Source organism: Littorina saxatilis, linkage group LG3, assembly GCF_037325665.1.
Source record: "Littorina saxatilis isolate snail1 linkage group LG3, US_GU_Lsax_2.0, whole genome shotgun sequence".
NCBI lineage: Eukaryota > Metazoa > Mollusca > Gastropoda > Littorinimorpha > Littorinidae > Littorina > Littorina saxatilis.
The window spans coordinates 44,135,959-44,155,907 of NC_090247.1; the positions used below are offsets into that span (position 1 = coordinate 44,135,959).

Here is a 19,949-nt window from a genome sequence, read left to right on the forward strand (position 1 = left end):
TTTGCTCTGCATTCAAGATAATAATAATTTTTGCATATCTTACAACTACCTAGACTTGACCTTGAAATTTGACTACGATCCACGATCTGGAGGTCATAAAATCCACCAGGCTGTCTGGAGGTCATAAAATCCCGTAAGTATGTAAAGTTTCAAAGCTTTTGCTTTACAAACGCTTCAGAAAAGAATAATTTCCTACATTTAAATCAAAACTTGACCATGCTGTGACTTTGAAATTATTAAAGGGTCGACTAGACTTTGGTCATGTCTGGAGGTCATCAAAACCCTGGAAGCAAATAAAGTTTTAAAGATCCAGCTTGAAAAACATGCAAGAAAATGATGTTCCACTTTCTGACCTAAGCTCAACTGTGCTGTGACCTTGGAATTGTGCAAAGGTTAATGTACGAATGTCAACAAGAGTCTGGAGATTGTGGAAATTATTTTTCTTTCTCTGTCCTGAACTTGACCCAGTGACCCTGCTATGACCTCAGAATTTGAAAAGGTTCAACCAGACTTGGTTCATATTTGTGTGTGAAGTTTCAAAGATCTAGATCTATACAGCTTCAATAACATCAACAACAAAATAGTTCAATGTCAAGCATGTCCAGATACAGACGTATGGCCAGCCTGGTGGCCTGGTACATCCTAACACTGCTCATTACTACGACTCAAAGATGTCTCAGGTCAGTAAAGAAGTGCAGCACAGCACCATAGCTTTGATAAACAGGGAGCCTCAGAACAGTGGCTTTCTCTTTTTCTTTCAAATGAAAAAAGAGCGGACTGAGGATTGGGGGTTGAGACATGGGAACGCAAAAATTTTCCAATTGATCACTAAGCAAAGCAAACACATTAATGGATTTGTTAACATGTTAATTATAAAATTTCAAAAATAAATTTTCATTTGATTAATATACTTACCAACTCACATAGATAGCAATAACTTCGTTTGGTTGCTAAGACATTGAAGCACTCTTACATGGTAACATGGGGAGATAACTCTAAAACAAAAACCACCTGCCATATAAGGCATGATCCGTGGTAGTTATCTCCCCTACCGGAGCCCGCGCAGGCCGCATACCGGTAATACTCATTCCGTTCTGAAACCCATATCCCTTTATACAAATTGCGGGGATGGCTGGGAGGGAATTCGATATGTGAGTTGGTAAGTATATTAATTAAATGAAAATTTATTTTTGAAATTTTATATTAAATTACATATTCTTACGCAACTCACATAGATAGCAGATTGCTAATCTAGGTGGTGGGTAAAATTTACTCACAAATTAACATCTTGCCAGTATCCGGCCTGCAGCTACAATAGCTGACGGACCGAAAGCTCTGTACTGCCGGGAACCAGATATGTCCCGTAGGAAAACATATAAAAAGGCATCTTCTGATGTCTAGTAGATGTGTACTATAAAAGCGGTTACTTAAAATATCCCGCAGATAGAAGCTCATGACTACGTTCTTGCACGTTCAATGAGCTACATTCAAGACTTATGTAAGTCTCTAAGACTTGAGAACAGGTAAAGAAGAGGCCCACACTGTGACTTCTTGAGTCCGTGCTGCCTGAAGAGGAAGGACTGACTGCCCACCCCCCCCCCTTTTCTTGCCACCACTGTAGGCATGCCTAATCAATGTGGCAGACCATCTAGCTAAGGTTGACTTCGCTAAGTCATTACCTCTACAAGAGTTGATGGAAATAAACAAAAGCCTTAGTTCTGATGATCTAAACAGATCAGTGCGAGTTAGAAATATATTTAAAACTCGAAATGTTCAATAGGCTAATATGGCTCTAACAGAGCCAAACTATTGCAAGTGGATTGAATTGCATTATCGGAGCTGGTTCCTCAGGTTTCTGATTATTTGCCAGAAATTAGAATTAAACCTAAGCGCTATAGATCAGACTTTCTCCAAAGAGATGACTATAGCAAAACCAGAAAGAAAATGCACCTATACTCCCACTTCTCTCAGAAGCTACTAGAGTAAGTATGACCGCTTCTCGTGTTTAGATTAAAAAGGCTAATTTTGTCAAGGATTAAACAATCCGAACTCAAAAGCTCGAAAACTAGGAGCAAATCCCAAGTCGGGACTGGAGATTTGTTCTCAGCCAACCAAAGGGAGGCTCCTTTAGCCACGATGGCGATAACGAGCCCAAGTGAAAAAATTTTGCAACCTAGCTGTTTCAGTGCAACTGATATCGCGTAACGTCTTAAAACAGAGACGTGGGGAAAAATCAGAAAGCAAGAATAGGTGGTTCGCCACCTGCAATGAACGGAGAGAAATGGAGTTCTTTCCGTTAATATTACGCCATTTGTTCCAAGCCAGACAATGTAACATGGAAACTAAGCCGCTGAACCCTTATAGGATCTCTAGACCAAATCCAGAGTTGAGGCAGAAGCCCCTGAGCGTCTCAATGATTCCCGTACAGTAGACACCCGTGTGGATCGAGTGTAAAAAACAGCGCCCTCTTGCCAGCTTTAAGGGTCTTAAGGGCTGACAACCAATGAAAAATGGGCCCATAATGTGCGACCGACAGGCCGCTCCGAGTAAAATCGAGAGTATATCCGGGAACGGTGAGACGAACATTTAGCAGAAGGAGATAGTACCGAGAGGCAAAAAACTTCTATCAGCGGCCTCTCCAAATTCACCAGAAGGAGTAGAAGCGCGTAAAGAGATAGAGTCCAGTCCGTGTGAACATACTTGTTAGACTGACTTAGAGAGTCTGCCAAGACATAAAACCTCTGAAAAAGGTACTTCGCTGCTAATAAGATCTCGTGGTGGAAACACCACATCAAAATCTCGCATGCTCGATGCGGCAGCGATGGGAAGCGAGATGCCCCCCCCCCCCCCTTTTGCTTATTAAGATAAAAAGGCCACTGAGGTGTTGCCTGATTAAATTAACACATGTTCTCCCCTGACAAGGGGAAACAATTCCACAGGAAACAGAAAAACTGCTTCGCTGATGGAAAGAGAATCAATGGAAAAACCTTGCATGAGCAATGGTGTGAGAATCCAATTATTGGTTGTGTCTGAGAACCAGTCGAGAAAAGACACTAACATGACCCAGCTCTTTGTTTGATTGCTTAGAATCAACATAAAAGTAGCCACTTACGATCTATTTTGTGTACCAAAGGAGGGAGTAAACATCGGCACGATCTTTGAAAGTGACCCAAGAAAGGACCTAATCCCCCTCCAGCCGCTGTGGTAGCACACAAAGGCTGAAAGCAGAGTGATGACAAGCACTAAGACTCCAGTTGACAGAACTGTCAATAGTCAGAATAACAACATGCTATTGTTTGCCCACTGAACCCGACGCTAAATTGCGGTGGGTATTTGGCAAAGCGCCATGCCGGGAAGAAGATAAACAAACCCGACCTCTGAATCGCCCCGAGGGGATAAAGTGATGGGCATTTGGCAAAACGCCATGCTGAGAAGGTAAAAGGCAAAGCTGAGAACAGCCAGATTAGTGCTTTTCTAGATAAGAAAAGCCAGGCCTGCCGTGGGCTTTTATTTTGCTGTGAGTTTCTCTTTGTTAGAGAAGAGTCTGCGTGCACAGAAGAGGATTCGAAGAGAACCCTCAGGCAAGGAAGAGAATAAAATTTCACCGACAGAACAATACTGTCGGCCGAGGACTTCTCTCCGGTAAACAGCAAAGTTAGATCCTTTGTAAATGTGTCCCAACAGACACAAAGGCATCCCGTGAGTACGTAACCGCACAAGGAAAAGAACAATTCAAAGACTTGTTCAAAGACGATAAAAGAAAGAAGTGCGGCCACAATCTTTCACAGCCAGGAGATCATGATCTTGAAAAAGACAGTTTCTCCTTGCTATGAACATAAAGATGAATGATCGTCAAGCCCGGTGTAGCCGGGAGCGGTTCCGTATTAAGAAGAAAATAATACGCTAAGTTCTTAGGCTTGGTGTAACCGAGGCCTACGGATAGCGCTCAGCGAGTGATGCATTACTTGCACGGGTGACGCAAGCGAAAGCAACGCCGCCTCGCTGCCCACAAGGAAGTGGAGGCAAAGGAAAAACATTTGAAAACACTTCCACAAGTTCAAATGCCCCCGAGGGAGGATCTCAGAACTTAAAGTTCGAAAATTTCCTGCAATAAGGCTCAAAACAGCTGAATGTGACGCAAGCCACAGCAAACCTGAAGCAGGAGCCTTCCCCATATGATGCCGTAAAAGGCAGAAGTGGGGCAAAACATCGTGTGAGAAAACTTTTATAAGTTGAAAAAGCCACGAAAGACTCTAAAACTTAAAGTTCGCAGATTGTTCCTGAGAAGGAGCAAAATCAGCCAAAGCTGATGGTGAAGTAACGCAGATAACTATGCTACTGCTAACCCCTCAGGGAAACAGTGCATATTAACCTCTGCTGCTAGTGCCAAAACGATGGCAGCTTCCTGTTCAGTGAAATCCCAACGATTGTTGAAAGGATGAGAACCGGAAACCAATCCCGGCAAGGCAACATTTGCCGAAACCGGAAAGGTTGGGGAAAACAAATTTCCGGAAGCCAGAACTCCGCGAACGGATGTACCATCCACTTGCCTTGTGCCAGCCACAAAACTGGGAGAGGAAGCGGATGCAGCTCGTGGAAAGGCAGAGGAAGCCGCAAAAGCGGAACCGGAAGCCAAAGACTGATGATTGCCGACTGCCAACACCAAAGTGTTAACGGCGGAAGGCAAAACCATCCTGCTACCGGAAGCGATAGCCGCCGAAGCCATCTTGGCTAATGGCATGGCAAAGGAAGACAACAAAGGTCTGCCAGTGCTAGCTAGACGAAGCTTCCGGTTGGTGGTCACAGAATGATGAGCCACACGACCAGAAGCAGCAAGCCAGGGCTGAGCCTCTTGCAGGAGCGTCCCCATGAGCCGATAGCAGCGGAAGAGGAACATCGCTCAGATAAACTTCAGCAAGTTGATAAGCCACATCAGGTGACTCTAAAAACTTGAAGTTCTCAGCCCGTTTCTGATAAGAAACGAAATCAGCAAAAGCTGATGGAGGAGGAGCAGCGGAAGTGGTTGCCGCAAACACCCCTTCCGTGAAGCAGTGTGCAGTAACCTCTGCTGCCGAAGCCAACAAATGATGTAGCTTAGCCGGAAGTCGGCGAGAAGCTTCCTCATCTGCATCTGATGCTTCTTCCTCCATATCCTGTTCATCCCCAACAGAAGCATCATAACGATCATCTGAGGGATGTCCAGCGGAACCGGCATCCGGTAAGGCAACTTGAGCCGAAACCGGAAACGGTTGTGAAAAATTTCCGGACACCGGAAACTCGTGGATTGAACCACCATCCGGCTGTCCAATGCCAGCGGAAAGGCTGGGAAAGGAAGCGGATGTAGCCTGAGAAAGGCTAGCGGAAGCCGCAACAGCGGAACCGGAAGCCACAGGCTGATGAATGACTCCCGCCAGCAGCGAAGTGCTAACGGCGGAAGTCAAACCTCTCCTGCCACCGGAAGCCGCCCCGACTGGAATTGAGGGGGCGGAACCAGCAGAGGATCCTCTCCTGCCACCGGAAGCCACCCCGACTGAGATTGAGGGGGCGGAACCAGCAGAGGACTGACTAGCATGAGCATCGACCAGCCCCAATAAATTGGAACCGGAAGATCCTGTAACCTGTCTGCCAGCAGCCGCCCCGACTGGAATTGAGGGAGCGGAACCAGCAGACACATGCCCTTCACATCCCATGCCCAGGACCGTGAAAACGGAGCCAGGTTGGTCTGTGGAAAAACCCTTACTGTCAGTGTGCAATTCCGCCGAGACGGAAACCGACGTCAAAGGTTTGCGTACTTCGCCAAGAACACCCGAAAGTGCTGATGTCCTAGACTCAGACAAAAACTTGTCTAAAGATGAGTCCGACATATCCAACACCGTCGTTGGATCTGCGACCACGCCAGCGGACGTGACCGTCGCAGTCGGTTCGAAACGAACCCGCACAAGCGAATGAACATTTACAACACCCGAAGGAAGGGGCAGAGCAGCACGCGAGGCTATTTGCCCTTTCCGACGAGATCAAAACATGCACCTCTGTTTAAAAAGACGATAAAATCGCCAGCAAATCGGCTTTAGTCAAAGCTAAAACAGCGCTAGGCGCTTGAACTTTATTGAAAGAAGCCGCAACAGACGAGGTAGGTTTGTCAATCGAAACCGTAACACAATTCATCATTCGCCGGGTTGAAAACGTAAACAGAAACGTTATCGCTCAGTGAAAATTTTCTGAGTACGAGACGCAGTGGTAGTAGCTACCTTAACTTTATATTGGTTGCATTGCCTGACTGAGAACTGGGAGAGCAAGCCTGGCTGGTCGAACTCCGAGTTTTCACTCACTCTCTAAATCTTAAGGATAGTCCGCCATTTTGTATGACAAAACTGAACCAAAATACAAGTTGCAACACACTCCAAAAGTTAAAACAAACGCGTCTCGGTAATAAAAATGAAAGCTCTCACCCAATACTTGAAGTAGAGATGAACCAACAACAGCGTTACCAAGATACGATGGTCAGTCACCGCCGTGAAGACCAATAGCTTTAGATCAAAGCCAGAGTACAGCAGTCCCTCTCATGAACGGACACCCTTGGGCCATAGCAAAACTGTCCGTACATTGCAGGTGTCCGGTCACGGGAGGGGTGACCACACCACCCCCTCCCCCATACACTCACACAGAGACACACAAACAACAGGATTGAGTCTATGCTAATCACTTCTTGTGGCTACTAAACAATAACAATAAACTCCTAATACTTCTTTAAACGTTCTGTAAAAAGGATTTGTATGAAAAGTGTTGAAAAGAAGAGATAAAATAAATCCTCAAGGCAGTGAACACACTCACCATGCACTGACATACGAAAGCAGCCACACAAACACAGCACAGAGGAGCGTGTGCAGATGCTTTGCAAGAATAAGCTTGAAAACCAGTTTGAATAAATAGCAGCAGATAGAGCTGCATGTCATAATCAAGTAATTTATTTGTTTCTTGTCTGGCTTTATTGACTGCATGCCGATCTTGTGGCAGTGACTTTTCACTCTTCAGTCGGAAATACACTGTCATAACACAGCTCCCACTCTCCCTCACTAATGCCTACCCCAAGCCGTGACAACTGATGCTTGGAAATTGTGTGGAAGAGTACACCTCTCTATTTCTCTCCAATGCTCTTCCTGCTGACATGTAGTGACACCGGACACCCCACAGAGTTTAGCCAGCTAACCCTCTACCCCCCCCCCCCCCGGCCCCCCCCCCCTTTCTCTCTCTCACTCCCTCCAGCCATGTACTGTTGGGGGCTGTGGCCAGAGAGGCCAGCTGCACTGTTCACTCAGAGCAAAACCAGTTGACTGTGTCGTAACTTTTGACAAAGCAAGACAACTGAAGGGTTCATAGATTAGGCAACCTACTCACTGGTCAAGGCTGAGGGGAAACAAGAGTATCTTGTCAATGAAAGAGGTTACACACAGACACACGATGGGTACACGTGCACTCAAGTTATCAGTGACCGTCATCACAGACTGTCACCATTGCGGCTGTGATCTTTGTACCAAGAGCCGGACTGCTCTGTTATCGATTTTGTTGTGGTGAAAATTTGACGATGGTCTGTCCGTACATTGGAGGTATGACCTGCTGTTGGGACCGAAAATGAGTGTCCGCGTCCACGTTTTGCAGGTGTCCGTTTAAGGGGGGGCAAATATAGAAGGAAAACACTCCGTGCCGAGCAAATGTGTCCGTACATGTCAGGTGTCCGCTCACGCCGGGGGCCGTACATTGCAGGGACTGCTGTACTACAGCACGTCTTGCTCCGTGCGTTGAAGAAAAAGGAATGAGTATTACCGGTATACGGCCTGCGCATGCGCGGGCACCGGTAGGGGAGATAACTACCACGAATCATGCCTTATATGGCAGGTGGTTTTTGTTTTAGAGTTATCTCCCCATGTTACCATGTAAGAGTGCTTCAATGTCTTAGCAACCAAACGAAGTTATTGCTATCTATGTGAGTTGCGTAAGAATATGTAATTTAATTATGTTGTTACAATTTGTTAATTACATTGTTATCTTATATACTATGGTACTATCATCATGTATTCTTCTTCTTCTTCTTCTTCTGCGTTCGTGGGCTGAAACTCCCACGTACACTCGTGTTTTTGCACGAGTGGAATTTTACGTGTATATGACCGTTTTTACCCCGCCATTTAGGCAGCCATACGCCACTTTCAGAGGAAGAATGCTGGGTATTTTCGTGATTCTATAACCAACCGAACTCTGACATGGATTACAGGATCTTTTTCGTGCGCACTTGGTCTTGTGCTTGTGTGTACACATGAAGGGGGATTTGTTTGTTTGTTTGCTTAACGCACAGTCCACCACGAAGGGTGATATCAGGGCGGTGCTGCTTTGACATTTAACGTGCGCCACACACAAGACAGAAGTCGCAGCACAGGTTTCATGTCTCACCCAGTCACATTATTCTGACACCGGACCAACCAGTCCTAGCACTAACCCCAGGCGGAGCAGCCACTAGATTGCCAATTTTAAAGTCTTAGGTATGACCCGGCTGGGGTTCGAACCCACGACCTCCCGCTCACTGGGCAGACGCCTTACCACTAGGCCACCGTGTTGCGGTATGATGAAGGGGGATAAGCCACTAGCAGGTCTGCACATAAGTTGACCTGGGAGATCGGAAAAATCTCCACACTTAACCCACCAGGCTTCGAACCCTCGACCTTCCGATTAAGAGGCTGACGTCTTACCACCCCGCCACAGCGCCCCATGATGTATTAATATGTATATGTTGCACAATGATATATACATCATTAATAGATGATGTTATATGCTATTAAGTGGTTAATTGAAGCATGAAATACACAGAAAAAGAGAATGTGCTGGCACTTTTACACACATGCACACATGCACACACACACACACACACATGGGTCCTTCCACAAAGCTGTGTACCACAAGAGGGTTATGACTTTAGAGTAAGATTTCGGAATGTTTTTCTTGCTTCTCGAATGATATAAGGATATCAACAGACTGCAAATTGACCAAAGAGATAACGATAATAAAATCAAGAAGATCGCTATGTTGGTTAGTGTTTTATATGAAAGCAAACACAGAAAATGACGTCAAAATGGCGTTTTTTGTGTGACATTGCTTACATCTTGTTTTTAAGTATTCGTGTGGCTGCCAATAAAATGCGACCATGAACCCCCCGATATACATCTTCGTTGTCTTTTGTGCTAGTGTTACATATGCACTTAGCTGTTTTCCTCTACATATGTTTACAGTGTGCATTTGGATCGTTAAGAAATAACGGTTGCCTACGTAACATTTGGTTTCTAAAACCAACCGCGAACTACGTGAACATGTCTATAACTTCTGCACGCACGAATATGCGACTGTGTGTATTATCAGGCACAACTGATGTGTAGTGAACGTGTTAAAATGTGCGCCGTGTCAATTTGATCTGATTTGAATGTGATTTTGCCTTTCGCGTGTCCCCACTAAGCTTCGTTTCTATTTGTTCTGGTTAAGCTGGATCGTTAAAAATGATATTTGTCACTTATCAACGCATCAAACTTGGTGTTTCTTTCGCATGTAATGTTCTTCAACATCGCTGAAAGGTTTTTCCATAAAAAAAATCCATTCATTTTTGGAACGCAGCAGACGTGAAGCGTTTTATGAGTCGTTTCCAACGAGGGACGAATGTTACGTAGGCAACCTTTTGCGACTCTTCGCTCTTAAAGTTAATATTTTTTTAAAAGTTCGACATTTCAATGTTTTATTTTGTGATAGACGTGCTCGGTGTGTCTTTGTCAAGTCTTAGGCTATTCTTTGTAGTCTAGTCCTGTTCAAGTTGTAAGAGTTTAGGTAAAAAACCGTTGAATTTTCATCAAAATTGGAACAAACTCGACTATATTTTCTTTCGAAAAACGATAAATCGAAGAAAATCAGATTAAATGCTGTTGCGAAATAGAGAGAAAGAAATTCTGCGTTTGTGAAGCTGATTTCCTTGTTAGTGGGGATACAAAAAAGAGCAGTTCCTTCAAACTGCCTGGTGATACTTAGCTTATATATCCAGAAAGACTTGACTGGGCGAACCAAGCAGCCAAATTTAGCATCGGATATCAAATTAATTTCACTAGCTTACAGCATTTACCCTCCCCAACTCCTTAAAGAGCATTCTTTGTTAGAAATTGTGCGATTGTTCTTGCCAATCACACTTAGATTTATGGTATAGGATGAATAATGTCTCTGACAGGACCACTAAGAACGGATTGAATTATCGATCAAATATAACAAGAAGGCGCAATTCGTCAACTAGCTCTAAACAGTTGCCCATGTTGTTTATAATCTTTGCCATGTAGCTTTGAAATTAGCAGTTCATTGTTTTGGACATATATACGCTGTGAAAACCCATACTTTTTCGAAGCATGATCACAAAAATATGGTCGCAAAAATGAAGCGAATTAGCAGAAAAATAAAGTTTTTGAGGTAAAAATAATTGTGTCTGTTGGGTGGATAGTTTGTGTATTGTTCTGTTTCTGAGTTATTCCATTATTCAGATATAACACAATACAATACCAACGTGTTAAAGAAAGGAACACTGTGTGTCCGACGTATCTCGAAGACACAGCAAATCATTAATAATCAAAATCGTTTAGTGTCTTGATCTGCCTTGTGTTAAAAACAACGCACCTAAATCTAACCGAATTTCGAGTCGCATCAATGACGACGTCACCAAAACCAAAAGAATTCCATTCATAACACAGTCATTCACAAGCCGGTTGATGACGCCAAGTCACGGACCAATCGAATCGTCACAGCACATGCTGACGTCAAGTGCGACGCGGCGCGAACATTTGCGATTTTGTCGGCTGCTCCGTCATCCTGCTCAAGAGGAGAAACCGCAACAGTGTACATCTTGTTGCTACATGTTGACTCAATGTTATTTATTGACTCACACGAATGGATTTGTTTGTTGCTTCACACAGACGATGTTTGTTTGTTGGTTGACACAACCAAAAAATACGTTTTTGTTACCTATAACTAGTTCAATTTGTTTTTCCTGACTGCATTTTGTTCGGAATAAGCTCTAAATGTGAAGCAAATAAAACTTGTTACTATATACTATGGCTTTTTGTTATCTGTTTTGTGTGTTTGGATCCCATGTTACGTTAAACATGTGTGATGTTACACAACTTTCTGACCACCCCTCGTATCCAAAAAGCATAAACGTGTCTATATCTTTTACATAAACCGTAAAAACAACCTATTCAGACACTTTCAATTTTCACGAAGCATGTCACGCTTTTGGTACACAGCTTTGTGGAAGGACCCACATACACAAATACCCACATAAACTAAAATTAATGAGCTTGCATAACAGACATTAGAAATACGAAAACTAATCTCTAATGTGAGAATGGAGTGCTCACACACACACACACAAACACACAAACACACACACACACACACACACACACACACACACACACACACACACACACACACACACACACACTAAACAACCTCACATACCAATCCCACTATTATGTCCCTGAATTCTATGCAGAATTTGTAACAGTATAAAAAAAAGATGATTTACCGTTGAGGTGCGTCCTTGCTGCCTGGGGGGCTGTGCATTGCGGGGTGGTTGCTGACGAGATTGAGGTTGTTGCTGTCGTTGTTGCTGTCGCTGTCGCTGTTGCTGTCGTTTGGGATCCTGGCTGGGAGTGTTGTGGCCAAAGACTTTGATGAAAACGCCTAGGAAGACCACCAGACCTACCGCCATCAGCAGCACTGCCCACCAGTGCTCCTGTTGACACAAATTGCCTTTCAGTATTTTCGACAGACAGGCAGACTGATAGGCAAGTCAGACAGACAGACAGACATGCACACTCACTACTGCACACACACACTAACTACTGTATACACACACACATACATTGACACAGATGATGGACATTCAGACACAGGTCTATTTCCAAAGAGAGAGAGAGAGAGAGAGAGAGAGAGAGAGAGAGAGAGAGAGAGAGAGAGAGAGAGATAAAATCAAATTTTATTTTTTGAGGGTTGTGGCATAAGCAGAGAGAGAGAGAGAGAGAGCGAGACAGAAAGACTGAGACAGACAGACAGACACACACACACACACAAATACACACACACATTACAGTACACAAATAAACACCCATCCAATATTGTACACCAAAACAGACATACAGACACATACATATCTGTTTTTCCCATACAGAGAGACCAACAGACAGAGAGAGACACACACACACTCAAACACACACACACACACACACACACACGCACACACACTCACACCAACACCACTTTCAGCTCTGTCACAAAGCAGAAGAAGCAATACATATTTAGTCAGGAGCAGGAAGTGAGGCGAAACAACAGTATGACAAGTACTTATGTTTTTTCAACAGACAAGCAGGAGAAGCAGCACTCACTACAATCCACTCCTTGACCAAGTTGAGCGTGACAGGGTTGAAGATCATGTTGGTCAGCTGGTTGAACGGCCCCTGGGAGTCAATGCCCTGGCATTTACTGATTGTGTCACAGTAACCGCGGAAGTTGTCACAAGGGGAACCTGAAGTGCACAGCAAATCTTAGACTACAGGGTGTAGATGTGTATTGTTCAGTTTCGCTGTCTCGAGGAGGTCACAATGTGAACTCGTCAGATTACATTACGTTGTCACTATCAAAATGTAATTCAACAATGTTCTCGCACAAAAAGTTGCACCTACGACTTGAGCGATAATTTTAAAGAAATATTTTTAGGGATGTAGTTGCCTCCCTTCAAGTAATAAAAAAAGCACGGACAAAAATGACTCGCGGTTGTTCTCCTTGTTCTCCTCATGTTATGTAGGTACCTGCATGGCTTACTACATGTACTTGAGTTTTGTTCGTCTTTTTTTCTACTCTGCTTTTTTTTGTAGGGGGGAGGGGGTAAGGGCAGTTTGGCTCAAGAATTTGTTAATCACTTGCTGTTAGGCGGACCAGTACATACTACAACTTTTCAAATTAAGTATTTTTTCTTGATAGCATATTGATTAACACTGCTACATTTCATATCAAAACTTCCCCTTTACAAGAGTTTTGCACATCTGTGTCTGCGGGTAAACACATAATTATGACATTCCCTTATGACACACAATTCTCTAAGAACTTTCAGACTCCCGTTTGCATTTAAAAACAAAAAAAATTGTAGCCAGGTTTGAACTTTCTTTTTTTGATAATTCCTTTTTTGGGGCTGTGGTTTTGGGTGTTTTTATTTTAATTATTTTATTTTAGCCATTGGTTGTTAGTGCTGCTGTTTTAGTTTCAGTCTTTATTTCTGTTCTTTCATCGTTGGTGTTCTTGTTCGGGCATCAGTCAGTAAGGCTGTACTTTTTGTAGTGGTGGTAGTTGTATCACTGAATGATGGTTTTCACTGTGATCGATTAAGGAAGTTCTCAATAGCTGATGTACACAGTGTTCAAGGAAGAAACGTCATTTGAAAGTGGTAATGATCCGTTCACCAGAAAGCGATTTACCCCAGTAAATGTACAATACAGGTCCCTGAACCACTGGCTCCCGTAGTGCAGTGGTTAGCGCATCGGGCTGCGGGCCGGGAGGTCGTGGGTTCGAATCCCATCAGTCATGTGGGTTTTTCGGGCTATCCACAACATCTTCATCGTTATCATCCTCGTCTCGTTTATCATCCAAAATAATAAAAAGAACTGGGACAGCAAAACAAACAAAAACAAGTCGCGTAAGGCGAAATTACAACATTTAGTCAATCTGTCGAACTCACAAAATTAATCTGAACGCGCACTGCATTTTTTCACCAAGAAATAACAGCTTTGCCAATCCCCGCGGCAAGGTAATTGCTCTACACACACACACACACACACACACACACACGTACACACAGTAATACACACACACACACACACACACACACACACACACACTCAGACAGACACAGACACACATACACCATGACCCTCATCTCGATTCCCCCTCCATGTTAAAACATTTAGTCAAAACTTGACTAAATGTAACTAGCAATATATATAACAACACATTACCTGCAGGAAGCTTAACAGGTAGCTGTGCACTTGTCGGAGTGGCGACATTTTTCCTTTCCTTAGAAGCATTTGCCAGCATGTTTTTGAAAACGTTGTTTTCAACCAAATTCAAAGCCACTTGATTGGTAGAGCTGATGCACTTTTTAGTGACTGGGTTTCCTACACACACACACACACACACACACACACACACACACACACACACACACACACACACACACACACACACACACACACACACACACACACACACACAAAATTGAAATGTTTGTGACAGAGACATTGTAATAATAAACAGTGAACATAAAGAAAATTGAAATAAAAGGAAAGGGTCATTCAGGGAATGTCTAATTCTTCTTCCTCTTTATGTTCATGGGCCGAAACTCCCATGTACACCTGATTGTTTTGCACGAATGGCTTTTTATGTCCACTACTGTTTTTACCCCGTCATTCGTGATTTCTGTGAATTCTGAGGGATGAATGCTTGGTATTTTCATGTTTCTATAACCCACCGAACTCTGACATGGATTACAGGATCTTTTCCGTGCGCACTTGGTCTTGTGCTTGTGTGTACACACAAAGGGGGATCAGACACTAGCAGGTCTGCACATAAGTTGACCTGGAAGATCAGACAAATCTCCACCCTTAACCCACCAGGAGGCTGGGATTCGAACACTTTACATTTCGCATGGGAGGGCAGCGTCTTATCCACAAGGCCATTGTGTCTTTGGAATGTTTAATTCAAAATGCACTGCACTAGTACCTGTAATGTCAGGCCTGTTTTGACAAGAGGACAACTCTCAATAAAAGACACTTCCTTTTGTCCCTTTGCTATTCATCTAACCTTTCAAACATCTTTTTCATGAAAGGTGACTGGCAATGTAGGAACACTTGGTAAGGATGACCTCTCATCACTGGTCACACACACACACACACACACACACACACACACACACACACACACACACACACACACACACACACACATTCTCTCTCTCTCTCTCTCTCTGTAACTCACACCCACCCACTCTCTCTCTCACACACACACACACACACACACACACACACGCGCATGCACTCACACACGCTCTTTACACTCTTTACGCTCTTTTAGTCTCTTCATACACACTGATTAAGACATTGACACACAAAACTCACTGCAAGACACAAAGCAAAGTTCAGCTTCAGTGCCACCGGTATCCAAGGTGCTAAAGCACTCCTCCCAAGAGATTATGGAGCACAATGAACCTATGCAGTCCTGCCACAAAAGATATGTTCATTACAAAGAATACAATAATTATCAATAATTTCATAGTGAAGGTTGAAAACAGTCTCAAGAGAGAAAAAAAATTGAAGAGGACTGACAAATAAATACCATGGAAAGTTTTTGATGCAAAATGCATCTCAATTCATTCAGACAAAGAGAAGGAAAGATCTTTAACAAAAAAACGTTAAAAAACTCACCTTTCTTATCACTTTTTGTCCTCAAAGATACTCACACCAAAACGCACTACTAACTTACCCCTGAGCTGCAAACTTTCCTGGCATCGTCACAGTAAGTGTTGTTTGGTTTGTGTTCTGGCTCTGGACACTTGAAATCAGTCCCAGTAAGATGGTCAAGAAAAATTCACAATTACCATTGTAAACATTTTCAATACTAGATCCCCACATTGGAATATGGAAAACGGCACACGCACTGTTTGGCTTTATACCACCTTAGTGCACTGTGTGACTAATTTGACCAACCAAGACTGATTTTCAGTTACCTGCTAAATGTTAAAGCGGTCAGACTGAGACCCTTTTTTAATCACTTTGAAAATACACATGACAAACTAAATAAATGTTGCGGTTCCGCAAAAGCTTTTATTATGGCACGGGACATTTGTTATTTTTGCCTAGAGGGGAGATCAGATAATTAAGAACCATTTAGAGACCTAGTTGTCTGAAAAAGAAGAGAAATTTAGAGTCCCAGTTCATAACACATGTAATTAGCTAAGCGTCACTTTTAAGATAGAAGCTCAGCCTGTCAAGCGTTCAAAACTTCTTGCTCAAAATTTGTTGGTATGGCAGTTTTCCCACCACCATCCCCTTAAGGCCCATGTTTTGTGTGTTTTATGCATTAGTTATTACATGCCAGGGTGATTAAACACCACAGTTTGAGCTTTGGTGCAGTACCGATATTGCTTGGTCTATAACTGTAAACTTATGCTATCCACAGATCGCATTGGTAATAATCCTACTTCCCTTTCTTCCTGAGTGGTTTTTAGTTGAGTAGCATGCGACTGTGGCATTTGGCATTATAATATTTCCAAACAAAAAGGTCCTTCCTTTTTTGTACAATTAATTAACTTTCTGTGCTGGTTTAGCTGTACTAATAATGAAGAAAAGACAAGAAGAGCAAACGCTCGATCGAGTCACTTTCGCAGTTCTGAATATTATATGAGGCATCAGATGGACAGGAAGAAATTGCTATTCACAACACAATGAGTCACGTTCACATAAAATTTGAGCCCGGTCACTTTTATAGTTTCCGAGAAAAGCCCAACGTTAAGTTGTGTGTTGCCGAACAGAAAAGGCTAGTTATCTCCCTTGTTTTTCTGATAACGTTCGTAAAAGGCTACAGATGTAAATACTTTGATGTAAAGAATAATCCTACAAAGTTTCAATCACATCCGATGAACTTTGTCAAAGATATAAAATGTCTAATTTTTCCTTTGACGCTGACCTGTGACCTTGAAAAAGGTCAAAGGTCAATGAAACCATCGTTAAAGTGTAGAGGTCATTGGAGGTCACGACTAAACAAAATATGAGCCCGATCGCTTTGATAGTTTCCGAGAAAAGTTTGTCAAAGATATAAAATGTCTAATTTTTCCTTTGACGCTGACCTGTGACCTTGAAAAAGGTCAAAGGTCAACGAAACCATCGTTAAAGTGTAGAGGTCATTGGAGGTCACGACTAAACAAAATATGAGCCTGATCGCTTTGATAGTTTCCGAGAAAAGTCCAACGTTAAGGTGGTGTCTACGGACGGCCGGCCGGACGGCCGGACGGCCGGCTGGCCGGACGGCCGGCCGGACAGACTAACACTGACCGATTACATAGAGTCACTTTTTCTCAAGTGACTCAAAAACGTATGTGCACATATACATTCACACAATAAATCTCTACCAGAAAGCAGATAACTGTAAATAATTGCATTTCCTTTTATGTTCAGATTTTTATTTGAGATGATTGTGCAGACACCAATAAATACATCAGTTAGTAAATGTCACGTGAGGGCCCAGAAACAGCAATAAGTTTTTTGTTTTTTTACTGTGTGCATGTAAACTTTGTAAGATATGTATTTATTTCTTTGTCCCATGCACAGCCAGCATAAAGGTTTGAATTAAAAATATCAGGATGATGCCGGCTCATGTTGACATCCATTTTCTCAACATGTCTGTTATCATTTGCTAACAGTTACTGAGTTAGCAGAATTAGAAATAACTCATATTATGTACCATCTCATCCCTGCATTCGTACAGAAAATGCTGGCTTAAATTTGATATCTTTTTTCTGTAAAGACTGAAAACTTCTTGAGAACAACAATTTTTGGAGTGTTGTAAATGCATAACCAAAACACTCTGGGTTATGTGGAAACATGTCTACAATACTGCAGATATCAACTCTAACAAGACCATTAAAATGCTTTTGATCAATAGGCAGTTCCTTTGTTGTTGTTCCTCTACTCATGGAAAGATACATAAAATTCAACAAAAAGGATATTTACACCGTGATGGCTCTTTGCAGGGTTCATCTGCTGCACATTGCACACCATCTTCTTTGTATCCGCAGGTAGAATTGCAGCATGGGCCTGATTCGGGACTGAAAAATACAATCAATGCATGCATGAACATAACAATTACAATAATATTTTGACAGAACTAATGTTGATAGTGTAGTTGATAAAAACAAAAATTGATTGACAACTTGCATTAACAAGAAGAGCAAACGCTCGATCGAGTCACTTTCGCAGTTCTGAATATTATATGAGGCATCAGATGGACAGGAAGAAATTGCTATTCACAACACAATGAGTCACGTTCACATAAAATTTGAGCCCGGTCACTTTTATAGTTTCCGAGAAAAGCCCAACGTTAAGTTGTGTGTTGCCGAACAGAAAAGGCTAGTTATCTCCCTTGTTTTTCTGATAACGTTCGTAAAAGGCTACAGATGTAAATACTTTGATGTAAAGAATAATCCTACAAAGTTTCAATCACATCCGATGAACTTTGTCAAAGATATAAAATGTCTAATTTTTCCTTTGACGCTGACCTGTGACCTTGAAAAAGGTCAAAGGTCAACGAAACCATCGTTAAAGTGTAGAGGTCATTGGAGGTCACGACTAAACAAAATATGAGCCCGATCGCTTTGATAGTTTCCGAGAAAAGTCCAACGTTAAGGTGGTGTCTACGGACGGCCGGCCGGCCGGCCGGACAGACTAACACTGACCGATTACATAGAGTCACTTTTTCTCAAGTGACTCAAAAACCAGTAGTCGTGTAAGGCGAAAATACAACATTTAGTCAAGTAGCTGTCGAACTCACAGAATGAAACTGAACGCAATGCAACGCAGCAAGACCGTATACTCGTAGCATCGTCAGTCCACCGCGTACGGCAAAGGCAGTGAAATTGACAAGAGCGGGGTAGTAGTTGCGCTGAGAAGGATAGCACTCTTTTCTGTACCTCCCTTCGTTTTAACTTTCTGAGCGTGTTTTTAATCCAAACATATCATATCTATATGTTTTTGGAATCAGGAACCGACAAGGAATAAGATGAAGATGTTTTTAAATTGATTTGGACAATTTAATTTTGATAATAATTTTTATATTTTTAATTTTTAGAGCTTGTTTTTAATCCAAATATAACATATTTATATATTTTTGGAATCAGAAAATAATAAAGAATAAGATGTACGTAAATTTGGATCGTTTTATAAAAAAAATATTTTTTTTACAATTTTCAGATTTTTAATGACCAAACTCACTCATTAGTTTTTAAGCCACCAAGCTGAAATGCAATACCAAACCCCGGCCTTCGTCGAAGATTACTTGACCAAAATTTCAACCAATTTGGTTGAAAAATGAGAGCGTGACAGTGCCGCCTCAACTTTCACAAAAAGCCGGATATGACGTCATCAAAGACATTTATCAAAAAAATGAAAAAAACGTATGGGGATTTCATACCCAGGAACTCTCATGTCAAATTTCATAAAGATCGGTCCAGTAGTTTAGTCTGAATCGCTCTACACACACACACAGACAGACAGACAGACACACACACACACACACACACACACACACACATACACCACGACCCTCGTCTCGATTCCCCCCTCTACGTTAAAATATTTAGTCAAAACTTGACTAAATATAAAAAGATGGGCGAAGTGGCCTAGTGGACCAGACATCAGCCTCCTAATCGGAAGGTTGTGAGTTCAAATCCCCACCGCAGCTGCCTGGTGGGTTAAGGTTGGAGATTTTTTCTATCTCCCAGGTCAACTTGTGTGCAGACCTGGTAGTCCCTTATCCCCCGTTGTGTGCACACAAAAGCACAAGACTAAGTGCATACAGAAAAGATCCTGTAATCCATGTCAGAGTTTGGTGGGTTATAGAAACACAAAATTACCCAGCATGCTTCCCCGAAAAGCGGTGTATGGCTGCCTGAATGGCGGGGTAAACTTGGTCATACACATAAAAACCCAATCATGCAAAAACATGAGTGAACGTGGGAGTTTCAGCCCATGAATGAAGAAGAAGAAGCAGAAGCATTAAACAAAAAAAGGCTCAGTAAAAAAAAAAAAAAGTAACAAAAGTAATACATATTACACAAT

At 42.5% G+C, this 19,949-nt stretch overlaps 1 protein-coding gene across 1 annotated transcript in view; it reads right to left on the bottom strand.

Moving 5' to 3' along the window:
- LOC138961206 (disintegrin and metalloproteinase domain-containing protein 10-like) overlaps positions 1 to 19,949 on the bottom strand; it is a gene marked incomplete in the record, with an annotated part of 136,745 nt that overhangs the window by 9,078 nt on the left and 107,718 nt on the right. Inside the window, 6 exon segments of the mRNA XM_070332807.1 lie at positions 11,597 to 11,806; positions 12,456 to 12,595; positions 14,079 to 14,237; positions 15,237 to 15,336; positions 15,601 to 15,685; positions 17,843 to 17,941. Coding sequence (XP_070188908.1) covers positions 11,597 to 11,806; positions 12,456 to 12,595; positions 14,079 to 14,237; positions 15,237 to 15,336; positions 15,601 to 15,685; positions 17,843 to 17,941 — 793 coding nt within the window.